The sequence below is a fragment of the Pongo abelii genome, chromosome 13, assembly GCF_028885655.2.
Source record: "Pongo abelii isolate AG06213 chromosome 13, NHGRI_mPonAbe1-v2.0_pri, whole genome shotgun sequence".
Classification (NCBI taxonomy): Eukaryota; Metazoa; Chordata; class Mammalia; order Primates; family Hominidae; genus Pongo; species Pongo abelii.
In genome coordinates, this window is record NC_071998.2 from 122,901,811 (window position 1) to 122,914,219 (window position 12,409).

The 12,409-nt window shown below is 52.6% G+C and overlaps 1 protein-coding gene across 4 annotated transcripts in view; it reads right to left on the minus strand.

Annotated features, from left to right (window-relative positions):
- Positions 1-6,726: 6,726 nt before the first annotated feature.
- Positions 6,727-12,409, minus strand: part of RAPGEF1 (Rap guanine nucleotide exchange factor 1) — a 162,127-nt gene continuing 156,444 nt past the window's right edge. For all 4 annotated transcript variants that reach the window (XM_054520744.2, XM_054520743.2, XM_024252194.3 and 1 more), the window contains 2 exons: positions 10,225-10,353; positions 6,727-9,609 (listed from right to left, as the gene is read on the minus strand). In XM_054520744.2, the coding sequence (XP_054376719.2) occupies positions 9,459-9,609; positions 10,225-10,353 (280 nt within the window). In that variant the 3' untranslated portion in view covers positions 6,727-9,458. The remainder of the gene's footprint in view (positions 9,610-10,224; positions 10,354-12,409) is intronic.

Sequence of the window (12,409 nt, forward strand, 5' to 3'; positions counted from 1 at the left end):
ATGTTGGTCAGGATGGTCTTGATCTCTTGACCTTGTGATCCACTCGCCTCAGCCTCCCAAAATGCTGGGATTACAGGCATGAGCCACCGTACCCGGCCTCCATGTTTCTTTTTTTTTTTGAGTCGGAGTCTCGCTTTGTGCAGTGGCATGATCTTGGCTCACTGCAACCTTCACCTCTTGGACTCTAAGTGATTCTCCTACCTCAGCCCCCCAAGTAGCTGGAATTACAGGCTCCCGCCATCACATCCAGCTAATTTTTGTATTTTTAGTAGATATGGGGTTTCACCATGTTGGCCAGGCTGGTCTCGAACTCCTGACCTCAAGTAATCCACCTGCCTTGGCCTCCCAAAATGTGGGATTACAGGCGTGAGCCACCGTGCCTGGCCCACCCACAGCTTCTAACCTATCTCCAGTCACTAATTTTGCTCTTAAACAGTCACTGAGTTCTTCATATGAGGTATTTTTTGGTTTAGAATTTCCATTTGTCCTGTTTATATTTTCCAATTATTTGCCAAATTTCTCAGGCTTGTGTTACTCCTAGAACATAGTTAAGCATTGCGCATTCACACCCACATTTAAGAACTCCAAATTTCAGCCTTCGGGGGACTGATTCTGTCAAATGCTTCTGGTTTTGTTTTTTTTTTTTTTTGGGAGGAAATGCTTGTGCCCTAGTTATGTTTTGCCATATGTGAAAAATTAAGAAGTAACTAGAGACCTAGGATGATGTTAATCTCTCCAGTTTCTTTTTTTTTTTTTTTTTGAGACGGAGTCTCGCTCTGTTGCCCAGGCTGGAGTGCAGTGGCGCGATCTTGGCTCACTACAAGCTCCATCTCCCTGTCCTGCCATTCTCTTGCCTCAGCCTCCCGAGTAGCTGGGACTACAGGTGCCCGCCACCACTGCCGGCTAATTTTTTTGTATTTTTAGTAGAGACGGGGTTTCACCATGTTAGCCAGGATGGTCTCATCTCCTGACCTCGTGATCCACCCACCTTGGCCTCCCAAAGTGCTGGGATTACAGGCATGAGCCACCGTGCCCGACCAAACCTCTCCAGTTCCTTGCCTTTGTTTCTGGCAAGTGCCTGGGTTGCTACGTGTCCAGAATCATCTTAATCCAGTTTCAGGGACTGAGAGGATTTGGAGCTGGCTCTGTCCCTGTGAGGGTTGGTATACTTTTCATGGGTCACCCTTCCACCTGCAGGGCAGCTCCCTGAGGTTTCAATTCAAAGCCTGGTGAGTTCTGGACTCTCCCCTTTTTTCCTTAACTACCCTTTTGTCTGAAGTTCTGCTCAGTTCCTCGGCCACGTCATCTGGAATTGCCAGACGCCCTTAACATTACATGGCCTCAGGTGTCAGGCTTCCCTCCTGTCTCTTCCTGAATCCTGGCCTAGTAATTCCTCCTTCTCTCGTAGCTCTCTGATGACTTTAGGCAGGGTTTTATTATATATATTACATTATTATTTTATTTTATTTTTTGAGACGAAGTTTCGCCCTTGTCGCCCAGGTTGGAGTGCAGTGGCACAATCTCAGCTCACTCCAACCTCTGCCTCCCGTGTTTAAGTGATTCTCCTGCCTCAGCCTCCCAAGTAGCTGGGATTACAGGAATGCACCACCACGCCTGGCTAATTTTGTATTTTTTTTTTTTTTAGTAGAGACGGTGTTTCACCATGTTGGTCAGGCTAGTCTTGAATTCCCGACCTTAAGTGATCCACCCGCTTAGTGCTGGGATTACAGGTGAGAGCCACCTGACCTGCCCGCAGGTAGGGTTTTAAAATCTGATCAAGCTTTCCTAGCAGGATGGCTGGGTGGAATCACCAGAGTGGTAATTCTTTAACACATGTTAGAATTAACTTTATCAAGGACCACATAAAGTCCTTCTTTGATTTCCTTTAGAATAGTTTTGAATTTATACATTATCTGGGGGAGAAGTGACATCTTTACAAAAATTGGCTGGGCATGGTGGCTCATGCCTGTAATCCCAGCACTTTGGGAGGCCAAGGCAGGTGGATTGCCCAGGAGTTCGAGACCAGCTTGGGCAACATGGCAAAAGCCCGTCTCTACTAAAAATAATAATAAAAAAAATTAGCTGGAGGTGGTGGCATGCACCTGTAGTCCCAGCTACTGAGGAGGCTGAGGTGGGAGGATCACCTGAGCACAGGAATATGAGGCTGCAGTAAGCCAAGATCACACCACTGTACTGCAGCCTGGGTGATGGGAGTTGAAACCCTGTCTCAAAAAACTCCCAGAAAGTTAATTTTCGTATCCACAAACACTCACACCTCTCAATTTATTACGGTATTTTTTATGGTTTTTAATAAAATCTTATCATTTTTCCTATAAAGGTTTCACACATCTTTTGCTGGTCTAGGACCTTAAGACTTGTGATGCTAGTATAAATGGGGTCCTTTAAGAATTACATTTTTTGAAGCTGGGCGTGGTGGCATGTGCCTGTAATCTGAGTTCCTTGGGAGGCTGAGGTGGGAGGATTGCTTGAGACCAGAAGTTTGAGACTGCAGTGAGCTATGGTCACATCACTGCACTCCAGCCTGGGCAACAGAGCATTAAACATTTTAACACCATTAAAAAAAACAAAAACAAAAACAAAACAGAAAACAACCCCAAATCCTCAAAAAACAAACAAAAAAAGGATTACATTTTCTGATTGCTGACTGACTGTATACAGGAATATGCTGAACTTTTTATCTGGTTGTATAGCTAGCCACCTTGATAGATTTTCTTGTTCATCTCTCAGTCATTTACTTTTCTTACATCATTGGCAAGGATCTCCAGTACAATGAACGGACAAGGAGTTAGTGGGATCATTCTCTTGTTTCTGATTTTAAAAGAAGCACTTTGAATATTTCACAATTAAGTATGTCTCTATACGATCTTGGAAGGTAACCTTTATCAGATTAAAGAGGCTTTCTACTTCTAGTTAACAAAAAGGTTTTTTTTTTGGCCGGCCGTGGTGGCTCATGTCTGTAGTCCCTACACTTTGGGAAGCCGAGGTGAGTGGATCACTTGAGCTCAGGAGTTCAAGACTAGCCTGGCCAACATGGTAAAACCTGGTCTCTACAAAAAATAAAAAATTAGCTGGGTGTGGTGGTGCGTGCCTATAGTCCCAGCTACTTGGGAGGGTGAGGTGGATCGCTTGAGCCTGGGAGGTCGAGGTTGCAGTGAGCAGATGCCACGCACTCCAGCCTGGGGGACAAAAGCGAAACCCTGAATTCTTGTTATTCACAATGAAAATAATGGCCAGGCGCGGTGGCTCACGCCTGTAATCCCAGCACTTTGGGAGGCTGAGGCGGGCGGATCACGAGGTCAGGAGATCGAGACCATCCTGGCTAACATGGTGAAACCCTGTCTCTATTGAAAATACAAAAAATCAGCCAGGCGTGGTCGCAGGTGCCTGTAGTCCCAGCTACTCGGGAGGCTGAGGCAGGAGAATGGTGTGAACCCGGGAGGTGGAGCTTGCAGTGAGCCGAGATCACGCCACTGCACTCCAGCCTGGGTGACAGAGCGAGACTCCATCTCAAAAAAAAAAAAAAAAAATGGATGTTGCATTTTTAACAAAGGCTGTTCTGTGACTTGCAGTGACTCTGTGGCTTTCTCCCTTTAATTTGTTAATGTGGTACATTCGGGAGAAGCAAGGCCATGCTGTGAAAATAAACCCTGAAGTCTCCATGGCTTCATTTTTCATTCACATCAAGCAAGCCCTGCGTGGTAAGTGGGGTGGTCCCTGTCCAGGCTCCCCCAACTTGGGGCTCTGCCATCTCAACACCCAGACTCCAGCAGTACCGCGGGTGGGAAAGAGTAAGTAGGGAGCCGCACAATAGTCCTTAAATGCCCAGCCCACAGTGACATGTGTCTGCCTCTCAGATCTCAGGCAGGGGGCTGGGAAGTGTAGTCCCCTGTGTGCCCAGGAAGGAGATGCAAACCAGACGTGTGGAGCAGCAGCGTCTAGCATGGGGTCAGTGATGTCCATTAACTGATTGAAATTATTCCATCCTTGTATTTTTGAGATAAGCCCAACCTGGTCAGGAAGGACTGATTTTTATGTGATGCTGGTTTGGGGTTGCTAAGATGATTTTATAAGTTTTGTATCAGTATTCATACATCGGACGGACTTGTAATTATCTTGTACTGTCCTTGTTTTGATTCGATGTCAAGGTTATATTCCATTCATAAAACAAGTTTAGTGTTTCCCCTTTTTCTTTTCTTTTTTTTTTTTTTTTGAGACAGAGTCTCACTCTGTTACCCAGGCTGAAGTGCAGTGGTGCAATCTCAGCTCATTGCAACCTCTGCCTCCCATGTTCAAGCGATTCTCCTGCCTCAGCCTCCTGGGTAGCTGGGATTATAGGCACCCACCACCCACCACCATACCTGGGTCTTTTTTTTTTTTTAGAAGGAGTCTTGCTCTCGCCCAGGCTGGAGTGCAGTGGCGCGATCTTGGCTCACTGCAAGCTCCACCTCCTGGGTTCACGCCATTCTCCTGCCTCAGCCTCCTGAGTAGCTGGGACTACAGGCGTCTACCACCATGCCCGGCTAATTTTTGTATTTTTAGTAGAGACAGGGTTTCATCATGTTGGCCAGGCTGGCCTTGAACTCCTGACCTCAGGTGATCCGCTTGCCTCAGCCTCCCAAAGTGCTGGGATTACAGGCATGAGCCACTATACCCAGCCTGTGTGATTTTTCGATTAAGAGAAGTAAATGAGGTAAAGCAGTCTGCAAAGTGCCTGGTACCCCAAAATGCTCACCGGACACTGTTCCAAGTATTAACTCATTGAAACTCTGTGAGACCTTAGGAAGCAGAGGCTATTACCCCCACTTCCAGCTGGGGAAACTGGGAAGCAGAGAAGAAAACCACTTACCCAGGGTCATTTTGCTTATCAGCTGCAGAATCAGGACACAGCCCTTTGCAGCCAAGGACATATTCCCCCAGACTGCTGGCAGCCAATGAGGGACTCAGATGGCCCGAACCACATCTTGACTGCTTCCTAAATAATGCACCCCTAGTGAATGAATGAAAAAAAAGGTTTGAATGAATGCTGGGGCCTGCCTCTCATCCCACAGGGGGAACAATGAGCAGTCAGCCATCATACCCTGTTCTCCAGCCTTGTACCACTGGGGGCGGGACCCAGATTGCTGACCCACTGCAAGGTCAGAGCAGGTGGGAGGCTTGGGGCCCTTGGCTCAGACACCTTCGGTGGGACCGCAGTTCTTGGTTGGAGCAGGCATCTGAGCCTCCTGGGTTACTGGCTAAGCATGCACACTCGCAGGCCCTGGGCGGTGACACTGTGGGGGTGGGCTGGAAGCCAAGGTGTTTCCTCCGTAACTATGGCGGCTCCCTTGGTGAATCTCGCGGTCTGCCGGTCTCCAAAGACTAGGGTGGGTCACAGCAGCTGCTGCCCCTCAGCCCTGGTGGGAAGGTTGAGGCCTGAGGTCCATACCTGGCACGTCACCTCCTGCTCACTGGGGTTGCTGGGGCCAGACCGGGTTCCTGGCATTGCTGGCAGGGGAGGGAGATGGGAGTGGAGGACTCAGGAGTGGACTGGTCTCTCTCGGGCCTCTGTGTGCTCACTGGTCGAATTGGACAAAAGCAGATAATGAGGAGCCTGAGGCATGAATGGCTGAGCAATCTGCCCGAGGACGCAACGAACAAAAGACAGAACCTGGGCTTCCATCACCTACAAGGTTCATGGAGGCTTCGGGGTGGCGCCTGACACACAGGCAGCCGACAGCTGAGGGGATGGTGGATGCCTGCCTGATGCGGGGTCCCTTCTATCAGATCTTGTGATCAGCCCAGGAATACTTGGCCCCCTCCCTTTAAAGGGACAGACTTAAGCTGCTGCCTTTGGGGGGCATGAGGGGAGATGCCTCCTCCTCACCAGGCCCGACCTCTGCATGACCAGGTACAGAGAGATGCAGAGATCCTGGGCTTCCCCAGGGGCCGCTGTGGGGCTGAAAGTTGGGGACTGGGAACCAAGGTGAATATGAGGGCTGGCCCTGATCCCCGCCATCCCTGGGTGGCTATGCTGGGGTGCTTGGTCTCAGGTGCTAGGGTAGAAACCCTGGGGCACATGTGGGCCGTGGCGTGGGGGTGGCTCTGGGAGGACAAGGAAGACAGGGAGATGGTGAATGGCCTCCCGGAGCCATTGGGCCCGTGCCTTACTCCGCATGGAGGGGACACAGCACACCTCAGGGCAGAGAAGGGACTAGAATCCCTGGGGCCTCCTCACTCCATCCCTTGTAAGTGCAGAGGCTCTGCTGTTCCTCACTGGGGCTGGGCCCGAGCCTCTGTGTGCTGCCTCCTGGGCGGCAGAGGACACACCGCAAGAGGCACACCATAAAGACAGTGCTTCTGGGCCCCGAGGAGCAATTCTAGAGCCTGCACCCCCGAATCCCACCCGAGGAATGCCCTTTTCACCAGGACACTGGGGTGAGGGGCTCTTGTGCATGAACCGACCTCTGGGGCACGAGCAATTCTTTGTCCAGTTGAATGCCTCTAGGGCACAAGGCCTAGGAGGGAAAGTTCTGGTGACGTCAATTTCACTCAGCCACGACTACCCCAATGGCAGCAAGTGGGCCTGGGAATGGAGTTGAATGACCCTCAGCCTCCCAGGAGCCCCGCCTGCGAGAGGGGTCTCAGAAAAGAGGTAGCAAGGCCAGCCTGGAGCAGGCTGGGCTGTCACTGTAGTTGCACACATGCAGCTGGGCGTGGACATGGCACTGGGCAGCTTTCATCTGTGTTTATTTTTTTCATATAAAAGTTACATGTTTGAAATGTCTGCAGGAAGATGCCACCATCAGACAGGTTAGCTGGGGCATATATATTACAATGTAACCCTGTGGAGGTCGTGGGGCCGGAGCGGGAAGATGCTCCCCAGAATCGGGTTCAAGTCAGACATGGTGTGTGCCTGCCCCTCCTTGCCCCTCCCGACACCTGCAGGTGAGGACTGACCTCTGCAAGGAACGAGTCCTCTGCCTGGCTCATGTCTGTCTGTGAAGACTGATTCCCACAACCCGCTTGGGCCCCTCAAAGGAACAGATGAGCCATGGCCAGGCCGCAGCACTGAGCACAGAGCTCAGCAATAACCAGGGCCAGGCGCAGGGGGCGCAGGGGGACGCCTGCCATCAATAAGTTAGACATACATCGCACCTTGCCGTCCTCACGCAGGGAGTCCCCGGGCACTGCTCATGTGCTGCCTGGGCCCTGCTGCTCAGAACACCAAGGGCTCCCAACGAGGGCCTGGGGAGTTGCTTGGGCACACTGGGGCCAGGCACAGGGTCTGTTCTGAATTTGGGGAAGGTGAAGAGACCCCACCTCTACCCGGCTCAAACCCAAGAACAAGGCAGACAGAGCTGTGGATAGCACCCAACCAGACATGGTTCCGCCTGCTGCTGGGGTGAGAGGCCTGGTTTCTGAGGCTGCAGCATGGCACTGGCATTGCCTGTGCTACAGAGGGGGACTCCTACGAGTCTCACAAATATAGGGAGAATTTCAGTTCGCACAACCCAAGGGCCCTGTGTGCAGAGCGGCCCTCACACGCGCACAGCAGCATTCAACAGAGCTGGGCAAGGGAAGGGGTGAGAGAGGCAAGGATTGAAATGAAGGGACTTCAAAAAGAAGGAACAAACTAAAAACCCAACCCACACACAATACTGTTAATAAGCCAGCGACTCTACACACACACTCCTTAAATAATAAAATGAGAGGTCCCGGCTGGCCCCGCAGGACCACTGCAAGAGGGGGGTCCCACCGCCAGAGGGGGTCCCGCCGCCAGAGGGGGTCCCGCCTGCCACTGCACGGCTTTCCTCCCTCTATCTACAGGACAAACAAAACACGGGAGAGGGGAAAAAGCCCACATTTTCTTCTTGATAAATCCTGTTCAAAAACCCATGAAGGACTCAAAGTGACATGGTTGTTTAAAAAAAATCCTAAATGATCAACAGATGTTGCTTTCTCTATTTTTCCTTTGTTCTGTTTGAACTGGGCTAAGTAAGCACAGTTAGACCCTGCTGTTCACTTGACCACGTCCTAAACCCGGGACAAGTGAGCACTCATTCATGCACAGCAGACCCGGAGGCATGGGCTGGGGCAGCACGACTGGGTTCCCGCAGCGCCCTGCCTGCAGGCTCAGGCTGGAGGCCACGGAGCCAGGCGGCACAGGGCAGATTCTGTTTGCCAAGCGCCCCACAAGCCTGGCCCAGATTGTCAAGCTCAGCAGCGAGAACGGTTTTGATGAGGAGGATGGAAACAGCATCTGCTCTGGAAGCCACTCTGGCGTGGGGAGAGTGGGGAGAGGGTGCGCCTGCTGCAGCTGCTGCCTTCGGAGGCTCCACTGTGGCCAGACTTCTGCCTCCCTGCACCCCGAGGGCCCACTCGGGTGCCTCAGGGATGCCCTTCCCTCCCAGGGGCACTGACAGCACTGGCTGAAAAGTCGGAAGAGCCAGAGGAGGAGCCCCGCTGGCCGGCCCAGGATGGGGCAAGGAGGGAGGGAAAGCCAGGGGATGGGGAGGGACAGGAGATGGAGTTTAAGGCACACAGCGAGCGATGGAGGAGGGAGGTGCTGGCCTCTCCCCTCTGAATTAACTCCCCCAGGAGCTCAGCTCTGGCCTCAGTTTGGTGAGGTTCAGAAGACTCCCAGCAATAAAACGTATTTCTTGGATGATCAAGTCCTCCCTTACTCCAGCCTTCTCTTCTCTGCTCCCCAGGTGGTGTGGGAGGGGCCCGGTGGCCTGGGGTAGGCGGTGAGCGGCGATGGGATAACAGAGACTGTTGCTGCTCTCAGGCGAGCAAGGGAGGCCCTGATGGCGCCAGTACCGTGGGGCAGAGCACCAGCTGCGGGGCTGCTAAGGCGTCACCTGCGTACCTTTCCTGGCCTGCTGAAAAAGCTCACACCATCCTCCATGCATCAGAAGCGGAAGTGGAAAGTGAAAGGACCCTCCCCCGAGTCTACTCTGCATTCTGCCCATCCAGCTGCTTGCCCCCATTCCAGGGCCCCTGGAGGACAGCCCACCCCAGAAGGCCTCCACTCATTTGAGATTTCAGAAGATTCGGGGACCCTGGAGCTTAGGGAGGGGGAGCACCCACCATTTCCTTGGTCTGCTGATGAGGTCTCTGCTGCTCTCTCCCTGGAGGGGAGTGGGTGTAAGGTCAAGAGGGGAGAGATGGAAGTAAAAGCAGAAAACAAAACCAAACCAGAAAACCACCGGTTTGCAAATTGGCAACAAGACCTGCCTGCTGGCTGCCCTGAGGCCCACGGGTCTGCTCCCACAGAGGAAGGAGGCAGGAAGCGGCTGGCAGGCTCCAGCTCCTGCCCGGCCCCGCTGAGGCCTGGCCAGCCTCGTGGCTCCGAGGCCGGGACTCCTGCCATGCGCCTAACAGGTCCAAGGTCCTCTCCAGTCTGGGAGCTGCCCTCCGCGCCCCTCGAGCATTCTCCTCGATCCCGGCGTCTGCTCCTAGGTTTTCTCTTCCCGGTCTGTTTTTCTCCTTGTTATGTTCCTGGGTTTAATTTTCAGAGAAAGTTCCCATAGGGCCTCCTCAGCCAGGTGGTCACTGAAGTCATTGAAGAAGTTTATAATGTCGTCGTTCCTCCGGATGTCATAGTGCCTGGTGCAGGGGATGGGGAGCAGTCAGTGAGCACCTGTGTGGGCTGGATGGCCCGATGGCGCCACCCTCCTGGAAGGTACCGCGGGGACCATCCCCACAGCCTCGCAGCAAACAGATGCTGCAGGGGCTACCATTAACCAATGTGACAGAGGGGACACCAGCGCTCAGAGATGGTGCCACCAGCACATGGAGCACAAACAGGGCCCTGAGGCTGGGCTGCTCACAAGCAAGGGGCCCCAGGTGACCCCACTGCCCCCAACAATGCATGCCAGGACCCACCCTAGGGGAGCTCTGGTGCCTCAGAGTCAGGCAGGCCAGGGTTTGTCAGGCCCTTCTCACAGCAAGGTGGGCACCAGCTTCTGGTGTGTAAAATGGGAGGACGAGCTATGCTGTCACGGGGTCCAGGCCCAGGGCCAGGCTAGGCCTGGCATGGAGCCTGGTGGGCATGCTCTCAAGTCATCCTGGCAGAAACTGAAGGGCCCGGACTATATCTCAGCAGTGGCAGGTCCCTGGGTCCTCTGTGGCTCCCCCTCCCCTCGGTGTCCCGGGCTATCTCTCCTTGTGTGTGGCCTGGGGCTCAGCTCTGCCTGGCACCCCCGGGGCGGTGGCACTCACGCCTGCTGGAAGCACCGCATGCTGTCGAGGATGTTGAACTGCTGCCACCGCTTGGAGAAGTTCACTTTCCCGTCGATGTAGTCTGGGTTTCCCAGGTGAACGAAGGTCAGGTCCTGCAGGATCAGCCCCCTGGGAGGATGAGTTAGGCAGCCTGTTACTGCTACGGGGTTTGGAAGCAGCAAGGGCTAGAGCCACGTGTCAGGCGCTAGGACTCGCAGTGAGCAGCTTCCAAACCCCAGAGCAAACCAAAGAGCCAGTATGGTGTGTCTCTTTCCCAGAACAAACTCCCGCCTCAGCCTCTGGCCTCTGGCTCCACAAGCGCCTGCTGGGGACCTCAGAAGCCAGTATGCTGATGAGGAGCCTGAGGATGATGCGGCTGCCATGGCTCAACCCATATGGGCAAAGCTGTGGGCTACTAAAGTAACATTAACAAATGAGCAGTAAAAAAAAAATAAATAACAAAATCCAAACCAGGGGGCAGGGGCAGGGGCAGAGATCTCATTTTATTAACAGGTGTGGTGGGCTGGGTGCAATGGCTCACACCTGTAATCCCAGTACTATAGGAGGCTGAGGCAGGAGGATTGAGCTCAAGAGTTTGAGAACAGCTAGGCTGGGTGTGGTGGCTCACACCTGTAATCCCAGCACTTTGGGAGGCCAAGGTGGGAGGATCACCTGAGGTCAGGAGTTTGAGATCAACCTGGCCAACATGGTGAAACCCTGTCTCTACTAAAAATACAAAAAGTAGCCGGGCATGGTGGTGCACGCCTGTAATCCCAACTCGGGAGGCTGAGGCAGGAGAATCACTTGAACCTGGGAGGCGGAGGTTGCAGTGAGCCAAGATGATTGCGCCACTGTCTGGGTAACAAGAACGTAATAAGAACTCCAGCCTGGGTAACAAGAACGTAACTCTGTCACAAAAAAAAAAAAAAAAAAAAAAGTTTGAAACCAGCCTGGGCAACATAGCAAGACCTCGTCCCTACAAAAAATACAAAAGTTAGCTGGGCATGGTGGTGTGCGCCTGTAATCCCAACTACTAAGGAGACCGACGTGGGAGGATTCCTTGAGCCCAGGAGTTCAAGGCTGCAGTGAGCTATGATTGCACCACTGCACTCCAGCCTGGGTGACAGAGACTCCGTCTTTATTAAACAAACAAAGAAACAGGCCGGGCGTGGTGACTCATGCCTGTAATCCCAGCACTTTGGGAGGTCAAGGCAGGTGGATCACCTGAGGTCAAGAGTTCGAGACTAGCCTGGCCAACATGGTGAAACTCCATCTCTACTAAAAAAAATAACAAAAAAAAAAAAAAAAAAAAAAAATTAGCCAGGCGTGGTTGTGCATGCCTGTAGTCCCAGCGACTACTCAGGAGGCTGAGGTGGGAGAATTGCTTGAACTCAGGAGGCAGAGGTTGCAGTGAGCCAAGATCATGCCACTGCATACCGGCCTGGGTGACAGAGTGAGACTCCATCACAAACAAACAAAGAAACAAAGAAACAAACAAGGTGTAGTAACTTAATAGGTGCTTCTGACTGCAGAGGACTTAAGGCCAGATGAGAAAGACAGGGGCAGTTCCTCCACTCAGGGAGAACTCAGCTTGAGGGAGCAGACATGGAGCCATGGTGCGAAAGACTGTTAGTGCTCAAAGCAGAAAGCCTGGGGATTTGTATCTCTGAGGGTCGAGGCCTCGAGGGCAGCCCTGCAGTAACCCTACAGGATGTGCCACTGAACACTCAGCCTTGGGATGCTGCTGCGTTTTTGGTCTCTTGGAGATTCTCAGTGTCTACTAGTATATACTAAAGGCTCTCGTAAGTCCTGCAATAGACACTTGTTTGACTTTGGTTATTCAGCTATCCCTTTTCTATGAAACACCTATTTCCTCTCGCCCACGGTCCACGCTCAGGAAGCACTTTCTGAACTTCTTTACACCGAGGATCTCAAGGTCCCTGGGTGGCTGTGCATCCTCAGGTTGTTCTAACGTGCAGCCACTTGTGAGGACACTGGAATACTGTGTGATGCCGTGTGTGGGGAGAGGAGCCATACATCCGTCACAAGCATGGCTGCACATGCTCGCGGGCAGGCTACAGAAGGAAATGAGAGTGGGGCTGGGGGCTGGGAAAGGAGAACCTGTATTCTTCACCTGAGCCCTTCTTTTCTGTTTAAACTGTATTATAAGAAGCATTATATATTA